Source organism: Candoia aspera, chromosome 7 (genome assembly GCF_035149785.1).
Source record: "Candoia aspera isolate rCanAsp1 chromosome 7, rCanAsp1.hap2, whole genome shotgun sequence".
NCBI classification, from domain to species: Eukaryota; Metazoa; Chordata; class Lepidosauria; order Squamata; family Boidae; genus Candoia; species Candoia aspera.
The window spans coordinates 17,296,864-17,324,176 of record NC_086159.1 but is presented as its reverse complement, the minus strand read 5'-3'; the positions used below and the strand labels follow the sequence as shown (position 1 = coordinate 17,324,176).

The window sequence follows — 27,313 nt, the reverse complement described above, 5'->3', positions numbered from 1 at the left end:
TGCTTTCTGTAAATTTTGCAAATGGTGTGGGTTTGTGTTTGTGTGCATCTTTTCCCAGGGGGATTCAGGTCTGCTGGTTTGCCAAAATGAAAACAAGCCATTTATGCTCAATGGAATCGCTAGTTGGGGCGTTGGCTGTGCCCAGCCCAAGAAACCAGGTGTTTATACAAGAGTGAGTGCCTTTTTTGACTGGATAATATCTATAATGAAAGGTAAGCATGGTCCTACCTCTTGCCCATTGACTCTCTTTGGTTCTAAATGCTAAGCTATACTTCCTTCTGATGCTTGAATGTCATTGTTCGCTTGGATTCGAGCAGGGTTTCCCAACTGTGAGGTGTACCTCCCTTGGGGAAGTGCAGACAGAGTCCAGAGGAGGTGTGAAGATTTTTATTTTTTATGTCTTTATTAAAAAAGTTTCATTGTATTGTTTTCATTGTTAACTTGTATTCATTTTGATGTTTGGATTTTTAGGAGAGATGGGTACATTAAGATTACACTAAAGGGAGATGTGATGGCAAAAGGTTTAGGAAGCCCTAGATTAGGACAAAGTGCTAGAGAAAATTCCAAAACAAAAACTGCAATGTCAGTTTGGAGCTGAAGAAGGCTCCTGAGAAAGATCTGCTCAGCTGCTGCTTGCTTAATGCTTATCCCAGGAATCCAGTCCAAATGACATCCATGTGCTACTAGTATTTTTCCAGACAGTTCCTTCTCCAACACACAGACTGAACTGATCAGGCATAGAAAAGCATATGGCATAGTTTTCTCACTCTGAGTGTCAGATTTTAGGCCAGGCATGCTATAAATCATTACCGGTCTGGAATCTCAGCTCGCATTTAGAAATCTGGTAACAACAGAAATTTCAAGGAATCAGTACGATTAGATAGCTTGCTTTATTGAAGAGAAGAAAGAAGCCACATATATAAATGGAGACCTGCCTACCACAGAACACAGAAATCAATCTGTCTGTCTGTCTGTCTCTTCCTTTCTCTTAAGCCTCTTTCTCCCACCCTCTCAAGTCAATGGACTCTGAGCCATCCTTTTCCCGGACTTGTGACTGCAATGCACCTATTCCCTGTTTATACGACTGTTCTGTCTGGTTCAAACTCCACTTGTTCTTGCCTCTTCATTTTCAGCCCTTACACAGAGGAGAGGGAAGAACTTCCAGCTCATAAAACTGCTATTGCACCAAGAAAGCTTTTTTTTTTTTTTGGTCCTTATGATAGCAGGTTCTCCACTCTGGTTCTGCATGGAGGAGCAGATGACATCAAAGGGTGGAGCACTTGCCCATGAGGTCAGTTGTCCCCTGAAAACTCGGCTCCCTGATAGCATCTGGCCTACTGGGCAGGCCCCAAATGAGAATTACTTCCCATCTCTGCTTTATATGCAAGTTGTCTTTGATCTGAGGATACCTTGTGCTGTGTAATTTCTAATTCAGAGTTTGTTTTGAGATGAGGCAGGCCAGATAATTAAAAATAAATAAAAAGGAAATATTTGGATTCAATATGTTTGTTCTGTTGACTTGAAGCAGATGGCATTGGATGGTATCAGATGTATTTCTTAATGGTAAACACTTATATCCTAAATAAGATACAACACACTATTTAAAAGTTCAGATTTTTTGGTGTTATAATTTTCAAAGTATCAAGCAACATTTGACCATATTTTCCCATTTCTTAGAATATCAGACTTCTTGTTAGTGCTCATGTTAGTACAAGTTTACTGTAAAATTAGCACACTAATTGTAAGATTAGCATAGTAATCTTACAAATGTGTGAAAAATGTAGGCTTCAGTATAATCTGGGGAATGTGGCCTTGATTGCTTGCATTTCAGTATTTTTAGTACATTTTTATTCTTTTCAGCTAAAAAGGCTAGCAGAACAATTTATGTAGATCAGTAATCCATACAAACAGTCCCAGGAGGTTTATAACATAAAAGACATGAAATCAAAAGAGAAAGATGAGATGAAGAGGAAAGCAACAAGTCAGGCACCAGTTTTTAAAGTTATTTAACTTTGCATGCTTGTACTTCATTGGGGTCAGCACAGCTAATTTTAATTTATTTCAGTTTCCATAAGCTCTTAGTGCACTCTCTGTCTCCCTCTCTCTCTTCTGTTAATAGAGAAGGGACCAGTGGAGATGCCAGTCAGTAACACTGGTCTTGAAACCTCAGTACAGTCATTGGAGAACCTATGAACCTTCTGCAAGCTGTTGGTGGACAAGGTTCATAACATCAACAAGCCTGGTATCTCCCTTTACTGATGTGAAGGAGTGACACTTTGCAGCACCCCCCTTGGACTCAATTGTTGATGCAAAGCAGTGTTGAATGGGCAGCTTTATTATATACGAGGGAAGGAAAACAGAGAAAAATGGCCCAATGCTTAGGTTTGGTCTGATAAACTATAGTTTATTAATTTGAATATACATCTAAAACTGCCCTATTATTGATTTAGTGCTGTAGTTGCCACTGGGGGATTGTTGCCCCATTAAATGCCATCATTCGACTGGACTTCCTGGCCTTTGTAGTTGAGAATTTCCTTCCCAAATGTCATGGTGGACTTATACTTTATGAAGGATTTGGACCCACAAGAGAGATGCTTGGTGAGAGATTTAAACTAGACTGCTGTAAGAATGGGTGTTATCCCCTCCGCCCCCGTGACGTTGATTTTAGCCCATATTTTTGATGGATAAACTACTCAAGGTTGATACTGCTAATGGTTTGAAATGATAATATCCTAAGGTTCTAAACATGAAAACAAAGTTTTGATTGTTGCTACTCTTAGGGAAGCTATCTTTATAGCTTGAAGGACACATATAGTCAGACCATATGTGTCCTCATCTCAGTATTGTCTGCACCAGAGGCAAAGGATTTTCAGTGGCTTTGGGTTGCACCATTGTTTTGCGTTGCTGCAATGGTGAGGGCTATTTTCTTCTTCTTTTTTATGCAATCAATTTGAGTAGGTTAACTATTTATTCCAGCATTCGTATAACTGTTTTATCATTGAGAATATTGTTTAGTTCTTGCAAAAGTTAGATGTTCTTTGGTTGTACAAATATGATAAACATTTATTTATTTATCACAGAGGGTTTGCTAGGTATCATGAAAAGTAGGTCTTTGAGAAAGAACAAATAAAAAGCATATGCCCAGGAAAATTAATGAAACTGAAGAGGCAGAATGGTCAAATTGCGTTTTTATGTATGTCTGATAGGTAACTTCTGTAACGAAACTCCAAATTATCCATTAAAGTCATGCACCTCCATGATGATGCTGAACTTCACTTCTGGCACAGATACAAATATGAAAGGTTTTGCTCTTGCCTACAAAACCCAGGAAATACAGTCCAGTAAGTAGAAGGCTTTGCCAGACTTTGGAGAAAAGGAGTAAGTGTGTGCATGCATGCATGTATGCATAAATAAATAAATAAATAAGGAGAATTGGGAAAAAATAGGAGATGCATATTTTCTTCTTCATGGGAGGTGGGAATTCAAGGTGGGAATGGCCTGCTATATTTCTTCAGTGAACTGTTTATAGTAAGGTTGCCATGTGGAGTAAATGAAATAATACAAACAGCTCCTATCAGTTCAAAATATCCACCCAGAACCGAGAGAGGAGCCTGTCCAGACATTTCTGCATGATTTATTGCTCTGGCCATATTCCATCCCATCAGTTGCTGTTGGAGAGTGTGTCTGCACTGGGTGTGATGAGAACAGGTTTTGGACTGTAGTTTCCACTGGCTTCAACCATTACAGACAACCATCAGGGGAGACTGGAGATGTCCAAAATGTCTGGAGAAAACCAGCTTGAGGAATATCTACAGAAGCTATAAAAGCATAACAGAATAATCCGTCTCAGAGAAGGGCACCCATCTTTCTCTTCTATCTCTTCATGGACAACTATTCTAGGCTGGTTTCCTTCCAGCTAAGAAATATGCTTAGATTAGTGATGCATGAATAAAAAAGAAATGAGCTCCATTTACCACATACTCAACTCTTCCACCCATACTCATAAAGATTTTTATACATATTACCTCCAGTATCATAGACAAAGTGTTTTTAGTACTAGTTACTTTAATACTCATGCCCCATAAACTTCTTGGATGTTTGCTTCTTGCAGGAACAGAACCTCTATATGATTCAAGAAGGTTGCTCTTATGTTGTTGTAGGCCAGTGGGAGATACTCTCCTTTTCACCTAAGCTGAATTTTTCAAAAATTTATTTAATAAGTGATAGCGCATATGCATTATGTGTGTGTTTGTGTGTATTTGAGTTGTGTGACAGAGCACAAGAATGAGATAGTTATCTGGTCAGAGAACAAACAAATTTTTTTTTGAAAGACTGGAAACCTTATATGGACTTTTTGCTGAAAGAAAAAAAATAAATTGACAATTTATGGATCTGAAGATTAAGCAAGATGTGGATTAAATGAGGGGGTGAGGGGATTTGCAAAATATTTAAGAGGGAGGAGGGACAGTAAGATTGTAATTATCTGTTGAAAAGAAGGTCAGAAGTCATTTATATATTTCTTATCTTTAGTTTATTTTTCTTTTCTTGTACTTCTTTGTTTTTCTTTTTCCTTTTCTTCTTTTGATTTCTCTTTTATTACATGAACATTCTTAACTACAAATAAATAATAAAAAGGAATGAGACAGTTGTAAATCTTACTATTTATGCATATATATCTCTACTTGCTGAACCATCAGCTATCTTTGTGTTAACTCAGAAATGTAATTATTTACCCTGACATCCTTCTGCTTTTTCCATTAAGGTCCTGTACCAGATAGAGTAAGAGATACTCAGAAATGTATGACAGCTGTGCTTCTGTATGAAAAATGTACCAAAGTAGGAATGCATCAGTAGGAAATCAAACCATCAACATGTACATAATTGTCTAGGTAGCCTGAACCATGCACATCTTCGTGCATATCACGAAGTCGCAGATCAATGTTTAATGCAAGCACAGTCTGTCCCTGCCTCGCCTCTCAGAAGCACGCATCCAGGAACATCCTGGGCTATGTTAGATATGACACATATTTACATGCATGGCTCTTATTTGCAAAGCATGTATGCCTGATGTTTTTTTAAAAAAAAAAAAAAACCCTGCCCACTGTCCAGAGGGTCTGAGAAGGAATGGAGGAATAGAAGGAAGGAGTTTGCTTTCTTGGTTGTGTTGGAGGTTTTGGCAAATCCAGCATGCCTCATTAACATGTGGATTAAGTTGTCCCACAATGCAACTCTGAGGAAGCTGTTTGTTGCCACTCCCACTTCCTCTTTCTCTCTTTCTCTCTTTCCCCCTTCTCCACCCAGGGAGAGGCAGCATGGATGCTGCTCTCTTCATCAGGGCCATGTGCTTGGGCCTTGATGAGGGATTCTGCCCCTTTCTTTCACACACCTCTTGGCACTGTAGGGCTCAGAGTTTAGGACAAACTATGTAATTAGAAAGAAAAGAAGAACAAAGGAACTTCATCTTTTCCACCAAGATGGATGTTACAGAAGCAACAAAGAATAAAGTCAGTAAGAGTCTTTTACTTATCTTAATCTAATATGTCTAAGTGTGTGATTCTTTATGCTTGGGAAGGCAGAATGTGTAAGAGCAATAACCTGTGTTTCTCTGGCATGCTCATTGAAGCTATCTAAGATAATTTTCTTTTTCTGTGCCAGCTTCTAAGCTGTGTTAAGCTCTGCTCCATTTCAGTGGTTCTAGCAGGCTACTGTATTGGCTTCAGTTTGTTTGTTAGTTTATTAAATTTTGCCACTGCCCATCTCCCCCTGAAGGAGGGACTCTGGGCTGTTTACAATAATGATAAAAGCATTAAATATCATAAACATAAATATCAAATACAATATCATAATATAAAACATAAATACAGTATAAAATCCAGATGACGATAATAGTTATAATACTGCTCATATACATCTAAAGGGCCATTTTAGGGCACCAGCCATCTCCAGGAGTGATTTCTGTTAGGATTAGTCTGTAAAAGGACCTGAGATTTGTGCCCAGAAAGTGGAGCCAAGGAGAAATTTGCAATACGTCAGGACCAATTATCGTCCTGGTCAAGTCCCAGCTGGAGGGATGTTCCCAATGGCAGCAATTTATTGGTTCATTAATAGAGAGAGTTGAAGCTTTGGCGGAATCAATGGCCATTTTCTTCCCCTTCACAAGAATAGCTTTATGAGCTGAATTCAAGCTGCTTATTTGATATCACTTAGGTCAAGCTTTCTGCCAGGCTGCCAACTCCCAGATTGTCCTGTTTTTCCCAATGGGGCCTTTATTATTGCAGGAATAGCCCACAGAACTGAAGGAGACCTCCATTTTCTACAGTTTAAGGGTATTTTACACAGACCTTGCCACTGTTTTAATTTGTTTATACTTGTTATGCTTTTAATGATGCTTATATGGTGTTCATATCCTTCCAAGCTGCTCAGAGCCTCCTCCTGCCCTCGGCTCAAATCGCTATTGCTTTGGGGAGGGGGATATTAATGTCCCCAGTGGGATATGATGCCTGCATATTGCTTGAGATGGTGGTCCTTATTGCAGAGCATTCCTATCAGATTCAAAGCTTGCCCTGTATCAAAACCAGTATGAGCATGTCATCCCTTGTTTTTATGACATTATTAAGGCATACATTTTATAATTTATAATTCTATCAGATAGAATGGGGTAGTCATTTTATTCTCACTTTGATTAGATATTTACAGAGCAGAACACAGAGACAAGATTAGGTAATAAAATGTGTGTGTGCATGTGTGGAGGGGAGACAGCGCCTGTGTGTACATACATTTGTTGATACCTTATTTATTGATTGATCCAATTTTTAGATCTGCCAATTTATCCAGGAGGCTCTGGAAGGTAAACAAGATAAAAGGAAAGAATTCCATTAACCCAACTGACCAAATAAAACTGTACTAAGGCCCAGTAAAACCACAAAACCATTAATCGCACACATCCATGCCAGAGCCCCAACTGTAACACCTTGACCACAATTCCTGGGTCAAATAGTCACAGCCTTGCGAAAAACTAATAGAATAGGGACTGTCTGTATTTCAGGGGGGAGGCTGTTCCCTAGGGCAGGTGCCATAACAGAGAAGGCATGCTATAACTGAAAAAGGTTGGGTTCAAGAATGAGGTGATTATCAGTGAAATTTTTTAAGATACACTTTTAAATACTCTTTATGCAATCTGGTTCCCTGGGAATCTATTGAAACGACAACTCCCAGCATTCTAGAGGCTTCGACCTGCTGGGTGGGAACTCTGTGAGCTGCAGTGTAAACTCATCTGCCAGATGTCAGGTTAATGAAGGCTGGTCTGAATAACAGGGGGCCTGGTGTTTTTGTTTTTTGTTTTCCCTTTGGTAATGGGCCAAATAAAAACTCCATCAATACAAGAATGTCCAGTCTTGGATTTGGTCTTGTCGTGGTGCTGGAGCTTGAGCACCTCAATGATGCCATGAGCTAAACCGTGAAGGGCCACCCAAGACGGGAAGGTCATGACAGAGAGGTCAGACTAAATGCGATCCCTGGGGAAGGTAATGGCAACCCACCCCAGTATTCTTGCCATGAAAACTAAATGGATCAGTACAACCAGAGATATGTCGGTATACCATCGGAAGATGAGATCCCCAGGTCGGAAGATGGTCAAAATGCTACTGGGGAGGAACAGAGGATGAGTTCAACTAGCCCCAGACGTGATGACGCAGCTAGCTCAAAGCCGAAAGGATGGCTAGCGGCCGACGGTGCTGGTGGTGACGGCGAATCTGATGTTCTAAGGATCAACACACCATTGGAACCTGGAATGTAAGATCTATGAGCCAGGGCAAATTGGATGTGGTTATTGGTGAGATGTCAAGATTAAAGATAGACATTCTGGGCATCACAGTGATCCAAATATATGCCCCAACCACAGATGCTGAAGAAGCTGAAGTAGAGCAGTTCTATGAGGATCTGCAGCACCTAATGGACAACACGCCTAAAAGAGATGTAATTTTCATCACAGGAGACTGGAATGCTAAGGTGGGCAGTCAAATGACATCTGGAATTACAGGTAAGTATGGCCTGGGAGAACAAAACGAAGCAGGACATAGGCTGATAGAATTTTGCCAAGACAATTCACTCTGCATAACAAACACTCTCTTCCAGCAACCTAAGAGACGGCTTTATACATGGACTTCACCAGATGGACAACACCGAAATCAGATTGACTACATCCTTTGTGGCCAAAGGTGGCGGACATCTATACAGTCGGTAAAAACAAGACCTGGAGCTGACTGTAGTTCAGATCACGAACTTCTTCTTGCACAATTTAGGATCAGACTAAAGAGATTAGGGAAGACCCACAGATCAGATAGATATGAGCTCACTAATATTCCTAAGGAATATGCTGTGGAAGTGAAGAATAGATTTAAGGGACTGGACTTAGTAGATAGGGTCCCGGAAGAACTCTGGACAGAAGTTCGCAACATTGTTCAGGAGGCGGCAACAAAATACATCCCAAAGAAAGAGAAAACCAAGAAGGCAAAATGGCTGTCTGCTGAGACACTAGAAGTAGCCCAAGAAAGAAGGAAAGCGAAAGGCAACAGTGATAGGGGGAGATATGCCCAATTAAATGCAAAATTCCAGAGGTTAGCCAGAAGAGATAAGGAATTATTTTTAAACAAGCAATGCGCGGAAGTGGAAGAAGACAATAGAATAGGAAGGACAAGAGACGTCTTCCAGAAAATTAGAAACATTGGAGGTAAATTCCAGGCCAAAATGGGTATGATCAAAAACAAAGATGGCAAGGACCTAACAGAAGAAGAAGGGATCAGGAAAAGGTGGCAAGAATATACAGAAGACCTGTATAGGAAGGATAACAATATCGGGGATAGCTTTGATGGTGTGGTCAGTGAGCTAGAGCCAGACATCCTGAAGAGTGAGGTTGAATGGGCCTTAAGAAGCATTGCTAATAACAAGGCAGCAGGAGATGATGGCATCCCAGCTGAACTGTTCAAAATTTTGCAAGGTGATGCTGTCAAGGTAATGCATGCTATATGCCAGCAAATTTGGAAAACACAAGAATGGCCATCAGATTGGAAAAAATCAACTTATATCCCCATACCAAAAAAGGGAAACACTAAAGAATGTTCAAACTATCGAACAGTGGCACTCATTTCACATGCCAGTAAGGTAATGCTCAAGATCCTGCAAGGTAGACTTCAGCAATTCATGGAGCAAGAATTGCCATATGTAAAGCTGGGTTTAGAAAAGGCAGAGGAACTAGGGACCAAATCGCCAATATCCGCTGGATAATGGAAAAAGCCAGGGAGTTTCAGAAAAACATCTATTTCTGTTTTATTGACTATTCTAAGGCCTTTGACTGTGTGGACCATAACAAATTGTGGCAAGTTCTTAGTGGTATGGGGATACCAAGTCATCTTGTCTGCCTCCTGAGAAATCTGTATAACGACCAAGTAGCAACAGTAAGAACAGACCACGGAACAACGGACTGGTTTCAGATTGGGAAAGGAGTATGGCAGGGTTGTATACTCTCACCCTACCTATTCAACTTGTACGCAGAACACATCATGTGACATGCTGGGCTTGAGGAATCCAAGGCTGGAGTTAAAATCGCTGGAAGAAACATTAACAATCTCAGATATGCAGATGATACCACTTTGATGGCTGAAAGCGAAGAGGAACTGAGGAGCCTTATCATGAAGGGAAAGAAGAAAGTGCAAAAGCTGGCTTGCAGCTAAACCTCAAAAAAACCAAGATTATGGCAACCAGCTTGATTGATAACTGGCAAATAGAGGGAGAAAACGTAGACGCAGTGAAAGACTTTGTATTTCTAGGTGCGAAGATTACTGCAGATGCTGACTGCAGTCAGGAAATCAGAAGACGCTTAATCCTTGGGAGAAGAGCAATGACAAATCTTGATAAAATAGTTAAGAGCAGAGATGTCATGTCCCCCGTTGCGATGCATACATGCATCACAACGGGGAGCATGCCTTTCCGGAGAAGGGAAGGAAGGAGGAAAGAATCAGTGCCAAAGCCTTTAAGCACTGCAAGACGAATAACAAATAAAAGACAAAGGAGCCCTACCTTTGCCTTGACCCGAGGAGCCATCATCCTATCTCCCCAACATCTCTGCATTACCCCGGGGACACACCTGTGCCAGACACAGGAAGAGAACAGAGGTAATCAGCGCTAATCCCCTGATCACCCATCGAGACTCCGGGACCACACCCTGATTCCCCATCAAGACTCCGGATCGGGACTTTGGGACAATGGGGGTTGGAGAAGCACCAGGTCTGCACCACGAGTATTTACCGGCTACCTCGCACGCCAGGTGTTCATTCCTGTCTTTTTCTGTGTATGCATTCTATTCCTAATAAACTGGAAATCCTTAGCCCTAACTAAGTGAGTCCGTGTCTCTTTGGGAATAAGGCAACCATCACATAAAGACGGGAATCGGAAAAAAAAAATTCCGCTAGCACCATTCCAGATTTCGTTTGTGAGGGATCCAAGCTGGCGATGGAAAGACTCAACCCACGACGAGGTGACTACCAGGGGACAGGCGACGGGTCACCCGACTCCGTGGCATGAATGATCGGCAGGAACCCTATCCCCCGACGGTACGAGGTCCAGGAGAGTTCAGGATCGAGCTCGGAGAAGGAGGAGACCAGAGGAAGCGGGACGCTGGAAGCCACCAGAGAGTCGCAGGGTGAGTGTGTCACCGTGGACGAGACGCCGGGATCCCTGTCTGGGACGCTCGGGGCGTCTAAGAAGCCGTGAGACCTGCTGTCATCCGCGATGTCAGGAGCCGAGGGAAGACGCTGGAGCGGCCGAACCAAGGAGGGCTCACGGACAGCTGCGAGGCTGAGCGTCATGGAAGAGAGAGTGGAGTCGATCGAGCAGCTGCTCCTGAGGATGTTGGTGGCATGGGAATCCCGAGGAAGGGGCAAGGTGGAACCAGGCACCAGAAGTCCGTCACCCCCCACCCCCACCCCGGAGACGCGACAGCTGGGGAGAGGAAGGAGACGGCAGGAGGCTGAGGCAGCGCCGGGCAGAGTTCACCTCGAGGAACCCGCCAGGAGATCAGCTTTCCCCCCTCCCACCCGCAAGACGTGACCGCTGGGAAGAGGCTGGAGCCGGCACGAGACGGAGGCAACGCCGGCCGGAGCCCGGCTGAGGGAATCCCCACACCGAGACCGGAGAACCCCAGCAGCCCGAGGTACACCCAGACGCCCAGATGTGGCTTGGAGCCCACTGAGAGCGGGAGTGAAAGACTTAGGGGTCAAATTTGACGGGGACCCAACAAAACTATCCTTCTTCCTAATGAACGCAAAGAACTACATGGAAGAATGGGGGCCATATTTCCGATTGGAAAAGGGCAAAATTAATGCCATTGCGAACAAACTTAAAGGACGGGCGGCTGACTGGTATGTGCAGCTATGCCAGGCAGATGCCCCAGAGCTCGAGGACTGCGACGAGTTCCTCTGGGCACTAGATCTGCACTTCAGAGATCCCTTGGAAAAGGAGAGAGCGAAAAGAGCCCTGAGGAAAATCAGCCAGGGGCAACGATCCGTGGCAGATTATGCCATGGAATTCCAGGCACTAGCTGGAAAGGCGGAGGACTGGTCGCAGTCTACCCTCATCGAACGTTTCAAAGAGAGCCTGAACTTGAACGTTCTGAGGTGGGCATTATGCAGAAACAACCCTAAAACTCTAATCGAGTGGATTCTGCTGGCCGGTGAGGTGGAAGATGCCCAGGAAACCTTCCTACAAGCCAAGAGGACGGCGCAGCAAGCAGAGTCAGTAAAGGGGCCCCGAACCGCTGCAGGACCGGTGAGACCAGCACCCCAATCCTGGAGAGAGGAGAGGGAGCGACGGTTCGCCAAGGGTCAGTGCCTTCGGTGCGGGAAAGAGGACCACAAAGCAGCAGCATGCCCGAAAACAAAGGCATTTGACAGGCCGGGAAAAACGCCAGGCAAACCACCCCCAGCACCCAAAAAGATGCCAGCGGCTAGTGGAGAGATCGGACCAAAAGATCTACCTTATTCCATCGAAGAGGAAGAGAGTGACCAGGAAGAACCGGCAGGAAACGCCAGCCACCTACCCTGAGAAGCACCAGAGGGCAGGTGGAGGAGAAGAACGGGCACAGCAACGTCTGGGTGAGTGCCAACTGCCCCACCCTGTACGTGAAAGTCAAGTGAACTTCCTCCGAGAAATCGGTTGAAGTCTGGGCCCTAATAGACTCGGGCTGTTCTAGGTGCCTAATGCACCTGGACCTGGTTGACGATCTAAAGCTCTGCTGCTGTCCACTTCAGCACCACATAGTGTTTACTCAATTGGACGGTTTGGCGGCGGGAGGGGGCCCGATCACCCACTTCACCGAAGAAGTGGCGCTGCAGTTAGGCAGCCACCGGGAGAGACTGCAATTTGTCGTGGCACCAGTGGGCCAACCCTTAATCATATTAGGCATTCTGTGGTTGGTACAAAGGAACCCATACATAAATTGGGAAACCAGGACAATCACGTTTACAGACGGCTTCTACCAAGCACCCACAGGGGACCGAGTTCCCCGTGCTGCGGTGGGGAGGGCAGCGTCTACAACCACACATCTGGCGGCAGCAGCCCTGGAAGGTTTGCCAGACAAGTATGCTGAATTTGCAGATGTGTTCGGGGAAAAAGAAGCAGACAAACTCCCACCCCACAGAAAGACGGACTGTGCGATAGAACTGGTCCCCAACACACCTTTGCCAAAGCCCAAAATTTACGCAATGACCCAGAAGAAGCTAGCAGCATTGCGGGAGTTTGTGGACAAGAATTTAGCGTGAGGCTTCATAGAGCCCGCAAACTTGCCAGTTGGAGCCCCAGTCTTGTTCAGAGAGAAAAAGGACGGGACATTGAGACTCTGTACGGACTACCGCGGTTTGAATGCGGCTTCCATATCCAACAAATACCCTTTACCCCTTATCAAAGACATATTAGCACATCTGGCAAAGGGGAAAATATTCTCCAAACTGGACTTGCGAGAAGCCTATTTCCGCATCCTCATAAGGGAGGGGGATGAGTGGAAGATGGCTTTCAATTGCCCACTGGGATCATTCCAATACAAAGTGTTACCGTTTGGTTTGGCAGGGGCACCGGGGGTATTTATGCAATTGATTAATGAGGTCTTGCACAACCACTTGTTCAAGGGGGTACTCGTGTACTTAGATGATGTGCTGATATATTCCGAAACTGAAGAGGAGCACGAACGCTTGGTAAAGCAGGTGCTCAAGAAACTCTGCCAAGCGAAAGGTGGGGAAACCCCAGGGACTCTTGCAGCCGGTGGCAAGCCCCTCCTGCCCTTGGGAGGAAATCTCAATGGACTTTATTGTAGACTTGCCTCCCAGGCAGCGAAAAACGGTCATCTGGGTGGTTAAGGACTATTTTTCGAAACAGGCGCACTTTATCCCATGCGCCTCCATTCCCTCCGCTCAACAGCTGGCACGCATCTTTTTAAACCACATTTACAAATTGCACGGTACCCCCTCCCGCTTGGTCACAGATAGGGGTACACAATTTACTTCTCAATTCTGGAAAGCATTTCTGAAGTTAATTGGCACTAAGCAGGCATTGTCCACTGCTTGGCACCCCCACACGGATGGCTCTACGGAGATCCTTAACTCCACCCTGGAGCAATTTTTGCGCTCTTTCATAAGCTACCAGCAAGATGACTGGGTAGACTTACTCCCCTTTGCTGAGGTGGCATATAACAATGCCGTGCACCAGAGCACGGGTCACACCCCCTTCCGGGTAGTCTATGGTCGAGACTTCGTCCCGATCCCAGAGTTGCCACAACCAGCGGCCCCGCCTTGTTCCCCAGATGACTGGGCGGCTCAGCTAGCCAACGTTTGGCCAATTATTCAGCTGGCTCTCTCCGAAGCCCAAGCAACCTACAAGCGGCATGCGGATAACCACAGGGCTGCGCAGCCAGACTTCAAAGTGGGAGATAAGGTCTATCTCTCCACTAAGTTCATTAAGTCTCCACAGCCCTCAAAGAAGTTAGCTCCCAAGTTCATTGGCCCGTTTCCAATAGTGGAAATAACCCAGTAACTTTCAAGTTAGACTTGCCACACAACTTGAAACGTATACACCCGGTGTTCCATTGTGCCCTACTGAAACCGGTTACCTCCTCAAAGTGGCACAAAGAGACCCCCCTGCCTCCTCCCATCATGATCGATGGACAATAGCATTTTGAAATTAAGGAGGTTCTGGATTCCCGAAGGCTACGGGGCACCCTCCAGTACCTGGTACGCTGGAGACATTTCCCCCACCCAGAGTGGTGCAGGCTCGGCATGTCTTAGCGCAACAGCTCGTCAAACGCTTCCACGAAGCATGTCCTGACAAACCGGCACCTTGAAGTTTTTTGGGGGGGGCAGTATGTCATGTCCCCCGTTGCGATGCATACATGCATCACAACGGGGAGCATGCCTTTCCGGAGAAGGGAAGGAAGGAGGAAAGAATCAGTGCCAAAGCCTTTAAGCACTGCAAGACGAATAACAAAAGACAAAGGAGCCCAACCTTTGCCTTGACCCGAGGAGCCATCATCCTATCTCCCCAACATCTCTGCATTACCCCGGGGACACACCTGCGCCGGACACAGGAAGAGAACAGAGGTAATCAGCGCTAATCCTCTGATCACCCATCGAGACTCCGGGACCGCACCCTGATCACCCATCGAGACTCTGGATCGGGACTTTGGGACAATGGGGGGTGGAGAAGCACCAGGTCCGCACCGCGAGTATTTACCGGCTACCTCGCACGCCAGGTGCTCATTCCCGTCTTTTTCCGTGTATGCATTCTATTCCTAATAAACCGGAAATCCTTAGCCCTAACTAAGTGAGTCCGTGTCTCTTTGGGAATAAGGCAACCATCACAAGAGACATCACACTGACAACAAAGGTCCGCATAGTTAAAGCAATGGTGTTCCCCGTAGTAACATATGGCTGTGAGAGCTGGACCATAAGGAAGGCCGAGAGAAGGAAGATAGATGCTTTTGAACTGTGATGTTGGAGGAAAATTCTGAGAGTGCCTTGGACTGCAAGAAGATCAAACCAGTCCATCCTCCAGGAAATAAAGCCAGACCGCTCACTTGAGGGAATGATATTAAAGGCAAAACTGAAATACTTTGGCCACATAATGAGAAGACAGGACACCCTGGAGAAGATGCTGATGCTAGGGAGAGTGGAGGGCAAAAGGAAGAGGGGCCGACCAAGGGCAAGATGGATAGATGATATTCTAAAGGTGACGGACCCGTCCCTGGGGGAGCTGGGGGTGTTGACGACCGACAGGAAGCTCTGGCGTGGGCTGGTCCATGAAGTCACGAAGAGTCGGAAGCGAGTAAACGAATAAACAACAAAAAGGGTCACAGAAATAGTTTCTCCAAATTATCCAGACATCCCAATTTACTAAGCTGCACTGAGACAATCTATTCTGCTTTGGGAAGCAAACTGAAGTGTGATAAGAGATTTTGTTATTGAGGATGCTAAAGACTGCATTTGGGACTCCCTGAGCTTTTATGATGGACCAGATAGACATTCACAATTGCTTGGTGTGTTGTTCTCTATTTTCAAATTCATGGCCCCAAATATGGCTTCCTTTCCTGACTGTGGACTGGAATTACCAAATTGATGATTAAGCATAGATGGTTGGCAAGTCTACAAGTAGCAAAGAAATTGTATTTTTTGTTTTATTAGGCTTAGAAACCCATCAGGGATTTTCTGAATGAAGCTGTAGACTATTAACTGCTGCCTTTCCCTCTATACATATTTATGCATTTTAGCCATTTGTCGTTGAAAGTCTGATCATTTGGTTTGGATGATAGTGCTCTCAGAGAGGGAGGACACTTTCGGGTGGGACTTTGGCACTGCACCTCTGGATTCCCATACTAAGGTCCTTGATGGGCAGCTCAAGCAATTTTCTTCGAGCTCAGCCTCCTAGAACTTGTAACTGCAAAATGTCTGGTTTTTTATTTGGGTGGTAAGTTGCTTGTTCATTTATAAGGACTTCCAGCAAGTCCCATCTCCTACATCTGTAGAGCTTCCCTTGGTCACGAAGTCCCATTGTATCAGGACATCCTTGTTCCAGACTATGGGGCAAGCCTCAGTCAGACTAACTGCCTTTTGTTTTCTTCAGTGTGACCCATGCAGTGAGACAAGGGCAGGCAGGGGGCTGACCAAAGGCTGGTTTTGGTGCTCCCTCGCTGGACAAGCAGAGGAAATGCAGGTTATAACGGTGTGGTCAGGACAATCATGGCAGGAGTAGAAGTTGCTCTGATGAGCATTTTGGGGGTGGCAACACCGACCATGTGGAAGTGCCCTCAGTCTGGTGCAGTGGCTAAGAGGCTAACCTATGAACAGTCCAAGGTTCAAGTCCACCCTCTGTCCTGGTGGCTTATTTGGGGACTTTGAGCAGTCACTGTCTCTTAGCCCAATCTTTCCCACAAGGTTGCTTAGCAAGTACTTAGAAGATAAGCACTATATATGCCATCTGGAGTTCCTGCAGGAAAGGCAGAAAATAAATCTTCTTGAAAATAAATAGTTGTATAAATCATAGAGGGGAGGCTAGATACATTGTTAACGTAGGCAGCAACAAATCATTCTACATTCTCTGGCTCTTCCACAACCATATGGGAAATTGAAACCCTTGAGCATGGAAGTCGTCTTTGTCTTGTGGTTTGCAGGAACACTGTGTGGCCACAAACAGAACCTTCAGCTGCTTTCAAGCAGCAGCTACCTGACTGTGCGTTTCAGAACAGATGGCTCAGCTGGGGCCAGGGGCTTCAAGATCAGTTTCGAAGAGATGAATCAAGGACCAGTTCAGAGAAGCAAGAACGGAATAGAACCCAACAGTCCATGTAATCATTTTAAGCTGGGGGAGGGAGTGGGTGGGTGGGGGAACCTGTTTTTCCTAGACCATCAGCTTCCCAATAGACCTCCCAATTATGATTTTTTTTCTATTTATTTAGAAAGTTTATAGGTCCCCTTTTATGATACATCAGAGATCTCAGACTGTTTTATAAATAAAACAAACAATCCAGCATGGGAAGAAGCAATCTGGAAGAGACATATTTTAAAGGCACATTTAGAAGCCAGTGCAATGTACATATGTCTATAGGTCTCTGGCCAACTGGCCTCATATAAAGAGGCATCTTAGGAAAAGTTGAGCAGTAAATTAATGTACACTTGTTTTGACATGGCGGATTTTGTTTTTTGTATTTTTGGTGTGTTCGAGTTAGTCTTGACTCCTGGCAACTGCCTGGACTAGCCCCTGCAGGGTTTTTTGGCAGTGTTTTCAGGAGTGGTTTGCCACTCTCCCTAGGACTGAGAAAGAGAAATTGGCCCAAGATCACCCAGTTGGCTTCATGCCTAAGGCAGGACTAGAATTCATAATCTTCTGGTTTCTAGCCTGGTGCCTTAACCACTATACCAAACTGGGTCTCTTTAAGATGTTGCACACATATACTTTATTTTGGTAAAGACTCTGAGACTGACTGACTGATTGGCTAGACGTAATAGAATTGCAGGGTTTCAGGCCTTCATTTGCATGGTATGACTGCCATCTTGATTTTTTTATTTACCCTGCAGACAACCCTGCAGGGTCCCATTGGATAGAACCCATAATAATTCACCCAGATGCTTTTCTCTGCCTTCTATCTGACTTGTACTATTTCATGAGGCAGCTGAAAACGTTTAGCATCTCTTTAAACTAAACACCATTTTACAGCACTATTTGAAAGCAGGACAGCTTGTTTAGAAAGGTATAAGGACAGCATCTACTTGTTTAAAAAATGTAATACATCATATTGTGATCTAATATGCTGAGCTCTCAAAGATTTCAGTGTTCTCATATGAGAACATCAGCATTGGCTTTGCCAATAGGTTTAAAAGTTTAACTGGGAGGTATTGGGGTTAGTTAAATGAAATACTTTGCTAAATAGGAATGACCAATAATGCTAACAGTATAATAAAAAAATGTGAACTTTTAGCTGATACCTCTTCTTTCTTCTTGCAGTTCACCTGAGAAACAAATTTCTACTGGAGACAGTCAATACTGTCCCATAAATGCACATTGTTGTAAGCTTGGGAGTTGGACAAGGAAAGTTCAGTCTGTTGTCCAAATTTGGTCAGGCATATACTTTATTAATTAAAGTGGAGGTGATATGTTGGGAATGAAACAGTTAGCAATTACTTCTTAATACATGTCTATATCCTTGTGGGGGAGATGGGCGGTGATAAATTTGATGAATGAATAAATAAATAAAATATTGAAGACTGTCCAGCATACTTCTACTTTCTTGCCACTTCTCCCAGCAAATTTAAATGCTTAATGTGAAGAGAAGATGGTAGTTGGAAAGGGGCTTAAAGCAGACATAGCAAAAGTGTTGCACGGCCTTAAACTTGGTTATATTGCACAGGTTTATGGAATTATCACTTGCATGCTAGAATGCCTATTGCACAATTAATAGCTGGACCTTTTGACACTAGGGAAATGTGGAATTCCAGTGGAAGATCTATTCTCCATGGAGGCAATGCCCACAAACACCTCACTGGAAGGACAGGGCAAAGTGCAAGTGTTTAGTGGCAACCTAGCAACTCCAGCATCTTGGCCATAGCTTGTGAGCCTACAGTTTGAAAACAAGCATTTTTGTGTAGGAATTTTGATTGATAAAAATTGGGTTCTGACTGCTGGACATTGTAATGTAAGCAAATACTGGAATTACTTCTCAAAAGATTGTATCCCCTAGGATGTAATCCTAGCCTAGGGACTTCTACTGCATTCTCAGAGTAAACCCAAAGTGTCCCTCATGAGAATCATCCTTGGGTTGGAAAATATGATATAGGTGGCTATGGGTCCATAATGTGCAAAAAATGGATTTCACTTACTTTTAGTTTTCCAACATTAAGTTTCTTGCATCAATGCATCAATTTGCATTCTTTGTAAGAAGTTCATTGTAGTTTGTATATACTTTTATATATATTTCTCATATATGCATTTTTTTCTAAGTGGACATACTTTTTGCAAATTACTTCTCCTATAATGTATTTTTTGTGTGTGTGTTTACTGTCCTCTGATATATGCATCTTTGGACACATATTTTCAGTAGCAAACTGAAATGTAATAGATACAATATTGCGATATAGTAAGTGTTCCAGGTGTTGCTAAACTACAATTCCCAGCATTCCTCTGCATTGTTCATATGCGGAGTTGTAGCTCAGCAGTTCCCGGTGCACAGATCCAAGAAGTGCAAATTGGATAAGTTCTCTTTAAATTATGTACTCAATGGATTTTTACCCCAGCCATAGATGTCCCAATTACTATTGGTTTTGTAAACTAGCCATACAGATTTGCTAACTGCACTGTATTGTAGAACCTCACAAGAGTAGCAGAAGGCTATATTATTTATTTATTTGTCAAATTTATATCCCATCTTTCCTCCAGGGGTTCAAGGTTGTCCTCACATCAAAATAAGTTTGTGTTGTGAGTTTCTGGACTTGAGCCCAGGTCTCAGTGTATACATAAAGTGCAACCTTGCTTTTTGCAAAAAGGATACATGCTATTGCCATGATTAAATTATTCAGAATGTTGTTGTACTTTTAGCACTCAAATGGACAAAGCTGTCCTAGGAATCACTGACCTGCTTTCTGGCCCAAAAGGCGGTACTCAGATCTCAGTGAAAGCTGTGCAGTTTCATACTGACTTCAGTGGTTTTCTGCCCAGCAGTGATATCAGTATGTTAGAACTGGAAATCCCCATTCAGACAGGTACTATAATGGGGGAAATAACTTTTTTGGTTCAAGACTTTTATCTACAATTTCTATGCAAACACGTTTGACCTGGAAAGCAGCTGATCCAGAGTTGCTAAGTTAAAGAAACCTTACGGACCAGGATGTAACCAAGCCAAAGCTCGTGACAATGGCTGGTTGAAAGTACTAAAATAGTCATATTGAGCCCCATTGATTTGTATCTTCTGTGAAGTGACTTTAATAAAAAGCCTGTAAATGGACAAGAAGATCTCTCTAGGCCAGTGTTTCTCAACCTTGGTAACTTTAAGATGGGCGGACTTCAACTCCCAGGATACCCCAGCCAGCCAGGCTGTCCACTCATCTTAAAGTTGCTAAGGTTGAGAAATGCTGCTCTAGGCTGTGCAAATGCTGTTTTGCAGATGATTCATCATATCAAGCTGAAGTAGTCAAGTGAGTACTTGTCATGTGTGAATATATCATCATCTGCCTAAATAGGAGAATATCTCCTATGATTGTGATCAGAAAGTATACAGGAATTGAGAGCTGGCTTTGGGGATAGGGAAGAATGAGCCATTAAGAGGAGACTGGCAGAAAAGAATACATGGTCCCCAGAAAGGGGGAAGCATGAGAAACAAACTCAAAATAACCCTGGCTTGATTTTATTAGTTTAAGATGGGAGAGAGAGAAACGTGGACAGGCTTTCAAGATTTGGTTATTTTAACTTAAAACAATAAAGAGCATTCTTGGAATCCCTGCTGTACCTGTTTCTTAATCTGGCCTACTTTGGAGGGCTGATGTCAATCTTGAAATCTCTGAATTCCTTTACCCAATGATCCTTTCTTTTCTTCTCAGGAGATACCGTAGCACTTATCTGTTTGTCAGAACAGGAGAAGGAAATGGCCACTGATGCAAAGTGCTTGGCTACAGAATGGGACATAACAGGTATGGGCAATTGGTACTGTATAGCCTGTGTTATGTTTCTGAAAGTACACATTTATGAAAAATGGCTATGCATAGCCATAAATGATAATTAAAACAAAATATTACAGTATGGGAAGCTGGCATTCAGAATTCCCACAAGTCCATTCTATTCCCTTCTGTTCTTTGTTTCTCATTCTCCCTTCCCCTTCCCATAATGTAATGGTATGTGGGAATGGTCTTGGGAGATGGGAAAGAGCCACAGCCAGGGGAATGGTCAGATAAGAGGCAGCTGAGCCTGCAAAAGGAACATGGGTGTGGCAAACATCTCAGAAGGGACCCTCCCTAGTTTCTTGGGCTGCAAAGGCAACTGGGGAGAAAGGTACTTTCAAACTTGCAAGATTCTGTTAATGTAACCTTACAATAAAGGAGAATTAGTCCATCTGGTCGGGCTTCCTGTCTGGACTAACTTGGTAGGCTGACACATAGTGGTGCCACTGGGCACAAGAAGTCCTCACTGAATTTCCTTTCATTTGGGATATTTGAATCCTGTCCTGCTAGATTGATGATGTGTCATCAAGTTGGGGTTGACTCTTAGTGACCACACAGATAGATTTCCTCCATGATGATCTGTCCCTAACCTGGTCCTTCAGCTCTTCCAGTGGCTCCCCCATTGCCACTGTAACTGAGTCCATCCATCTTGCTGATCATCCTCTTCTTCTCTTTCCTTTCACCTTTCCCAACATTAGAGCCTTCTCCAGAGAGCTACATCTCTGGTGGGTTAGCACTTTGTTTAAATTATTTTGTCCTCTAAGAAAAGCTTGCAGTTTTGACTACATCAGCTGGTACACCTTGAGCATTATAGGTGTTATTTTGGTGCTATAAGCAAAATACTTCAATATAAGTATTTTGAAGTCTGCACATCAGAAATGAAGGACACAATTGTGTAAGGGATCAGTTTGGGCTATCAGCGAGAGAAAGATCTTTCTTCCCTGTAATGTGCCATTTGGGAGAAAGCTAAATTAGAGAGAGAAAAAGAGGGAGGTCAGAGAGGAAAGAAGAAAGGATGGCTATCCACCTACTCCTTGTTTTAGTTCCATCTACCGTTCTGAACAGGTTCTCCTGGGGGAATACAGTTCTCAGTAGGAAAACTGAGGGCCCCTTCAGCCCTTAATAAACTCACAAAAAGCTTCATCAGATTGTGTATGGAAATGTGTGCACCTAAACCTTCTGAAAGGATTGTTTTCTTTGAACATGCATGTAGAATCTTTTTTGTATTGGTGACTCATATTCTTATTTTCACTGGCAGACTCTAAGTTGTACCTGGGCTGTAAGGAACTATTTGATAAAAACAACTTCATAAGTCTTCTTCCACAGCTGTATGTATCAAACATCTTTGTTTGATGGTTTGTTTTCTATCTAGAGGGTCAGTTTTCCATAAGGCTGCAGCAAACACAAATATCACTCCTCACAGGTACTGGGATGAAGATATTAAAAACACTAATATATGTGGAGGTGCTACAGGGACAACTTCATGTGCTGTGTGTAACTGGTGTGGGATATTGTCATTAAATGGGAGAAGTGTAACCTTGCATTTGTGACCAGTTAACTGCAGAGGCTTCAATCGCACTGATTGTATTTTTTATGCTATCATTAAGATTATCCATAAAAAGGATGGGCAATGTGATCCCAGGGCTGTGTTTGGCACCAAAATGCTTTCTGCCTAGACTGCCACAAATCAGCACTGCAGTTGTAGAGAATCATCTGGGCAGTTCCCTACCATTTTGAAAAAGCATATAGAATGTGCTTCTCCAGAAACAAACAATATAGCTTTGCCTGTGGATGTGACGCAGTCCTGCTTGTTTTGAATCACTGTCCTCAAATGTTGTAAGGACTTCAAATACTCAGCAGTATGGGTGTTGAAAATATGAAGTCATAGATCAGAAATAGACATTCTGTTGCCCTCCAGATGTTTTGGATGCCAACTATCAGTAGCAGCAAAGGTGTAGTCAAAATATCTGGAGGGCATCAGGTTGCTTTCCTTATGCCATAGATAATCTATAAATCAGTTTCTCAACCTTGGCAACTTTAAAATGTGTGGACTTCAACTCCCAGAATTCCCCAGCAAAGCTGGCTGGGGATTCTGGGTGTTGAAGTCCACACATATTAAAGTTGCCAAGGTTGAGAAACACTGATCTATAGATTATAGAATGCTGTGTTAATTTTAAGCTATGTATTGTGGCTGAAAATGCTTACTTTGTTTGCATCCTATTCACTCTGTCCCACTTCCATCTGCTTACAGGGAGATTTGGGAGGACCCCTTATATGCAAGGTTGATGGATGCTATAAGCTTGTTGGTCTTGTAAGCTGGGGTAGTGACTGCTGTGAACCAGAGTCTCCAACAGTCTACACACAGATTTCTGTTTATAGAAATTGGATTTCAGCAGTGATTAATGGAAAATTGTGATGAAAAGGACCTGAAGAAAGAATAACTGTACTGCATATTTTGCTTCAGAAGAGCTGTCCAATTTGTTAAGCATTGCCAAATCTTTATGTATTTTCTCAGTCAGTTCTGGTGAAGCTAATGTAATCTTGCTATTGGAAACATGATGCCCAGGTCTGCAATGTGTAGGAACACATTGTTGGACTACTGGAACAGAGAAATACGGTTCCTGAAATCCTCTGAATGTCTGTCCGGATACATCTGCTGCTAGCATCTTCCCTAATGCTTGTGCATTAAAAAAAATACTCTAATATTAAAAGAACCAAGGAAAGCATGCAGGACATGGATTCTTGAATTCTTTCGAACTCCTTATTGACAGTAGCCATAAGCATCCATATTTTCTTCTGTGTAAGAAACTAGTGTGTGTGTGTGTGTCTTTCTGCTTTCCCCTCATGTTGCATCTGTATGGGCATGTATGAAGTGAGAATTTGGAAGGCCAGGGCTGCCCTTGAAGACTACTGACTTTCTGTGAGGCCTTAAAAACTTGGCTGTTCCCCCCAGGCATTGGGCCAGGATGTTGAATAGGCCCATCTTCCAAGGGTTGGGAGTGTGACTGTGGGTGTACTATGCTCTTTGCTATTTTTATTTTTGTTGGTTACTTCTCTTGTTTTCTGTTTTAAGTTTATGTTAGCACCCCACCCACCTCTGGTTGCAATTTGGGAATTGGGTAGCCATATAAATTGATTACATTTTTAAATCCCAGTCTATAAATGATCTTTATCAAATGAAGAGCAGTCTCTTTTTACCACAGTTACAGCTTTCAGTGGGAATTAGCTATTGATTCAATACACTTTCTACTTCCTCTTTGGAACAGTGTTCTTGTATGGACTGAGTTCCAGCAAGATGATGCTGAAATATTATGTGGGCACAACACAGGCACTCTCCTAATTTTGATAACCGCCCTGATTACTTCCTTTGATGTAGGAATGTACATGATAAATGCATTGTGGTTAAGAGATCTGCTGAAGGTGTTAGTAACTTTTTCCTAAACATACAGGCATAAAAATGGATCTGATGCAAATAACTTAAAAGATTTCCAGAAAACTACCTTGGAAAGGTTTCCCTGAAGCATTTCTTCAGCTGTTGAAAAGGAAACAAAATATATACAATGTAGAATTCTAATAAGGCTACCCATGAGAAGAAATTCAGAAAAATCTATCCCATATATGTTCAGAAAACATGGGAGTGGGGTTATAAACCCATTGCTGCAATGCCTGCAGCTCGCTTCCCAACTCGTCCATTTGGCATATGCCCAACTGTGTGTATGTGGGTGTGCATGCATGTACAGAGATCCTCTGATAGAGCCAGAATTCTCTTTCATGGATGTTTAAAATCCCCGACTATAAATGATCTTTATCAAATGAAGTGCACTCTGCACGAGAGTATAAGAACTCCATTGATGCTGGCTAAGTACACAGAGAAGAAATAGTTGTGCTGTGCATATTCGGGCCAAACAGACCTTATAAGTTTAATGAAATGACCAAAAGAGTTGCAATGTAGAATTTTTTTTTAAAGATGTCACACGCCAAAATAACACTGTATAAAGCACAGTGTGTGAATTTCCATTAGTTGACTTGGGTTTGGTGCCACTCAGGCTAATATACATGCATTTAGCTAGGATTCAACATGATGTGAAATAGCTAGTTTTATGCAGAGATTCTAGCAGTTTTCTTGGGTTAAGTATGAAAACTAACCAAGAACTCTTACAATCCATCTCAAATTGAGAGGGGAACTTTACAAGACCCTGAATTTTCCTCCAGATCACACTGAGAGCTCCTGGAGAAGAATTCCCAGTCCCCACCCCCCTTCCATCCTGCATGTCTTTGGTATTCCCTCCAATCTCCAAATGTTGTCTGACCACCCCCTTCCCTTCAACTGGTTGATATACAGGAGCAGCAGCCACAGCGATTGGTTGACAAGAGAAAAATGGGAGGATTTTTTCCACTTCCTTGTCTCTGTTGCCCTGCCAGTTTAGCGTAGGTGAGGAGGGTTATGGGAAATAAAGTTTTCCAAAGACTCTTGCAAGGAAAAAATAAATTACTTGGAGATAACCACTCCAGGTTGCAGAATTTGTGAACTAGCTCTGCTCAATTCTGCAAAACATTTCTTTAATGTCCAGTCTCAAAACCCAAATTAAGAATAAATAATCTGTCTCCTCCATTCAGAAATCAGAGAGACCTTTCAGTTAAGGGAAGACCCAGTTAACGAGATTATTCATTTTAACAGAGGTTAAAGTGGGGTCTGGAAGCACTCTCCCTAACATGGTTTCAAAGAATTCCAGGTCCCTCAGTCCTTCAAATCTCCAGAGAGAAGCCCTTCTAGTTTTATCCCATCATCTCAAAGTGATAGGGAACATCTTAGAAAGAATTCAGGAATGGAATCAGGTGAACCACAACCAAGTATACTGAAAGTTCTCATGTAATGGTGCTGCAAAATATCCACCCATTAGCATCCTGCTTTCTGAACAAAAGTGATCTCTCTGTGTGGCTATGTCATCTTTGAAGCTGGTTCTTGGATACTAATGAAACCATAGACTTCTTCTGTCTGGCATGTTTCAGAGCACTGAGCAGTTGCAGAGAGGTGGATTGCAACAGCTGTTTCTTTACAGCTTTCCCTTTAGTCATCAACTCTCGCATTTTCTGCATCAGCTGCTGCACTCTACCATCCTTCAGCCGTAAAAAGAAGTTGTCCAGTTTTGCAGTAGTTGGTGAGTTCATTTGTAAGAAGAAGTTGTCCAATTTTGCCGTAGTTGGTGAGTTCATTCGTAAGAAGAAGTCCTCCAATTTTGCAGTAGCTGGTGTGTTCATTTGGGGTTCAGGAATTTTTTTCTTTTGCCAAGTATTAGCAGACCCTGCTGCACTTGGTAGCAGAGGGGAGATGGCAATCGCACCTTGGGGTTTCAGCTTCCTAGGACCGAAGCCAGAAGGAAGAATAAAAAGCTGCATAATAGAGGTGGACTGCAGGGGATACGGTTCAAAAAGAGCAGAGATTGGGAGAACAGGCCAATGAGCAACACTGGCAGGAGGGGACAAGTGAGCAGGAGTTTTAGTGGTGGAGGGCTTCATCAATAGCACAGACAGTTTGGAAACAGTAGAAGATGAGGAGAAGTGGGGAGCAGAACAGGGTTGCTTAGAAGATGGGGCTAAAGGGGCTGTGACAGTGATGGTGGGACTAGGAGGGGCTGTAGTTAGGCTACTGGCTGGGGCAACAGTGGTAGCAGGGTTTGTGGGAATGGAACCCACAGATAGTGTTGCCACTTCAGCGGTGGCAGGGTCCGATGAGGATACTGTGACAACTGATACCGAAGTAACTGGGGCAGCAGTCATAGCATGGGAGGTGGAAGGAAGTGTAGGAGCAGGACTTGGAGAAGGCAGAGTGGCCAAAACAGTAAGGTGCTGAGAAAAGGTCTCATCTGTTGTGGTAGGAGTGGTACCCGTAGGTGATGTTGCCACTTCCGTGGTGGCAGGCTCAGATGAGGATACTGTGGCAATTGATACCGAAGTAACTGGGGCAGCAGTCATAGCATGGGAGGTGGAAGGAAGTGTAGGAGCAGGACTTGGAGAAGGCAGAGCGGCCCAAACAGTAAGGTGCTGAGAAAAGGTCTCATCTGTTGTGGTAGGAGTGGTACCCGTAGGTGATGTTGCCACTTCCGTGGTGGCAGGCTCAGATGAGGATACTGTGACAATTGATACCGAAGTAACTGGGGCAGCAGTCAAAGCATGAGAGGTGGAAGGAAGTGTAGCAACAGGGCTCAGAGATGGCATAGTAGTCAAAACAGTAATGTCCTGGGGAAAGGACTCTTCTGTTGTGGTAGGAGTGGTACTATTGGTGGTAAATAATTCAGGAAAACTCTGCTCGGCTATCACTGCATCAAGGCCAGTGAGAAGCTCAAGCAAAGATTCTGAGTCAGTTGTGGTAGAAGTGGGCTCCAGAGCAAGCGAAGGTTTCCTAGAGGAAGTAACAGCAGAAACAGTCATAGTGATGGCTTCTGTTGCTGCTGAGGGAGTGTTTGATGCAGAGATGAGAAGTGCAGGAGATGTTCTGGTGGTAGGGACAGTGGTGGGGAAAATGCTGGTCTTTTGTAGGGTAGATGGTGATTCAATATTTCCAGGTTCTTGATTGG

General features: G+C 43.5%; 1 protein-coding gene across 1 annotated transcript in view; it reads left to right on the top strand.

The window, feature by feature from the left end:
- The window catches only part of OVCH1 (ovochymase 1), a 51,535-nt gene extending 24,622 nt beyond the window's left edge, over positions 1–26,913 (top strand). The window contains 13 exon segments of the mRNA XM_063308693.1: positions 59–212; positions 2,120–2,169; positions 2,451–2,598; positions 3,207–3,341; positions 4,763–4,798; positions 7,384–7,411; positions 15,387–15,415; positions 15,418–15,478; positions 15,480–15,574; positions 16,706–16,879; positions 19,680–19,787; positions 20,622–20,711; positions 26,852–26,913. Coding sequence (XP_063164763.1) covers positions 59–212; positions 2,120–2,169; positions 2,451–2,598; positions 3,207–3,341; positions 4,763–4,798; positions 7,384–7,411; positions 15,387–15,415; positions 15,418–15,478; positions 15,480–15,574; positions 16,706–16,879; positions 19,680–19,787; positions 20,622–20,711; positions 26,852–26,913 — 1,170 coding nt within the window.
- The last annotated feature ends 400 nt before the right edge of the window (positions 26,914–27,313 follow it).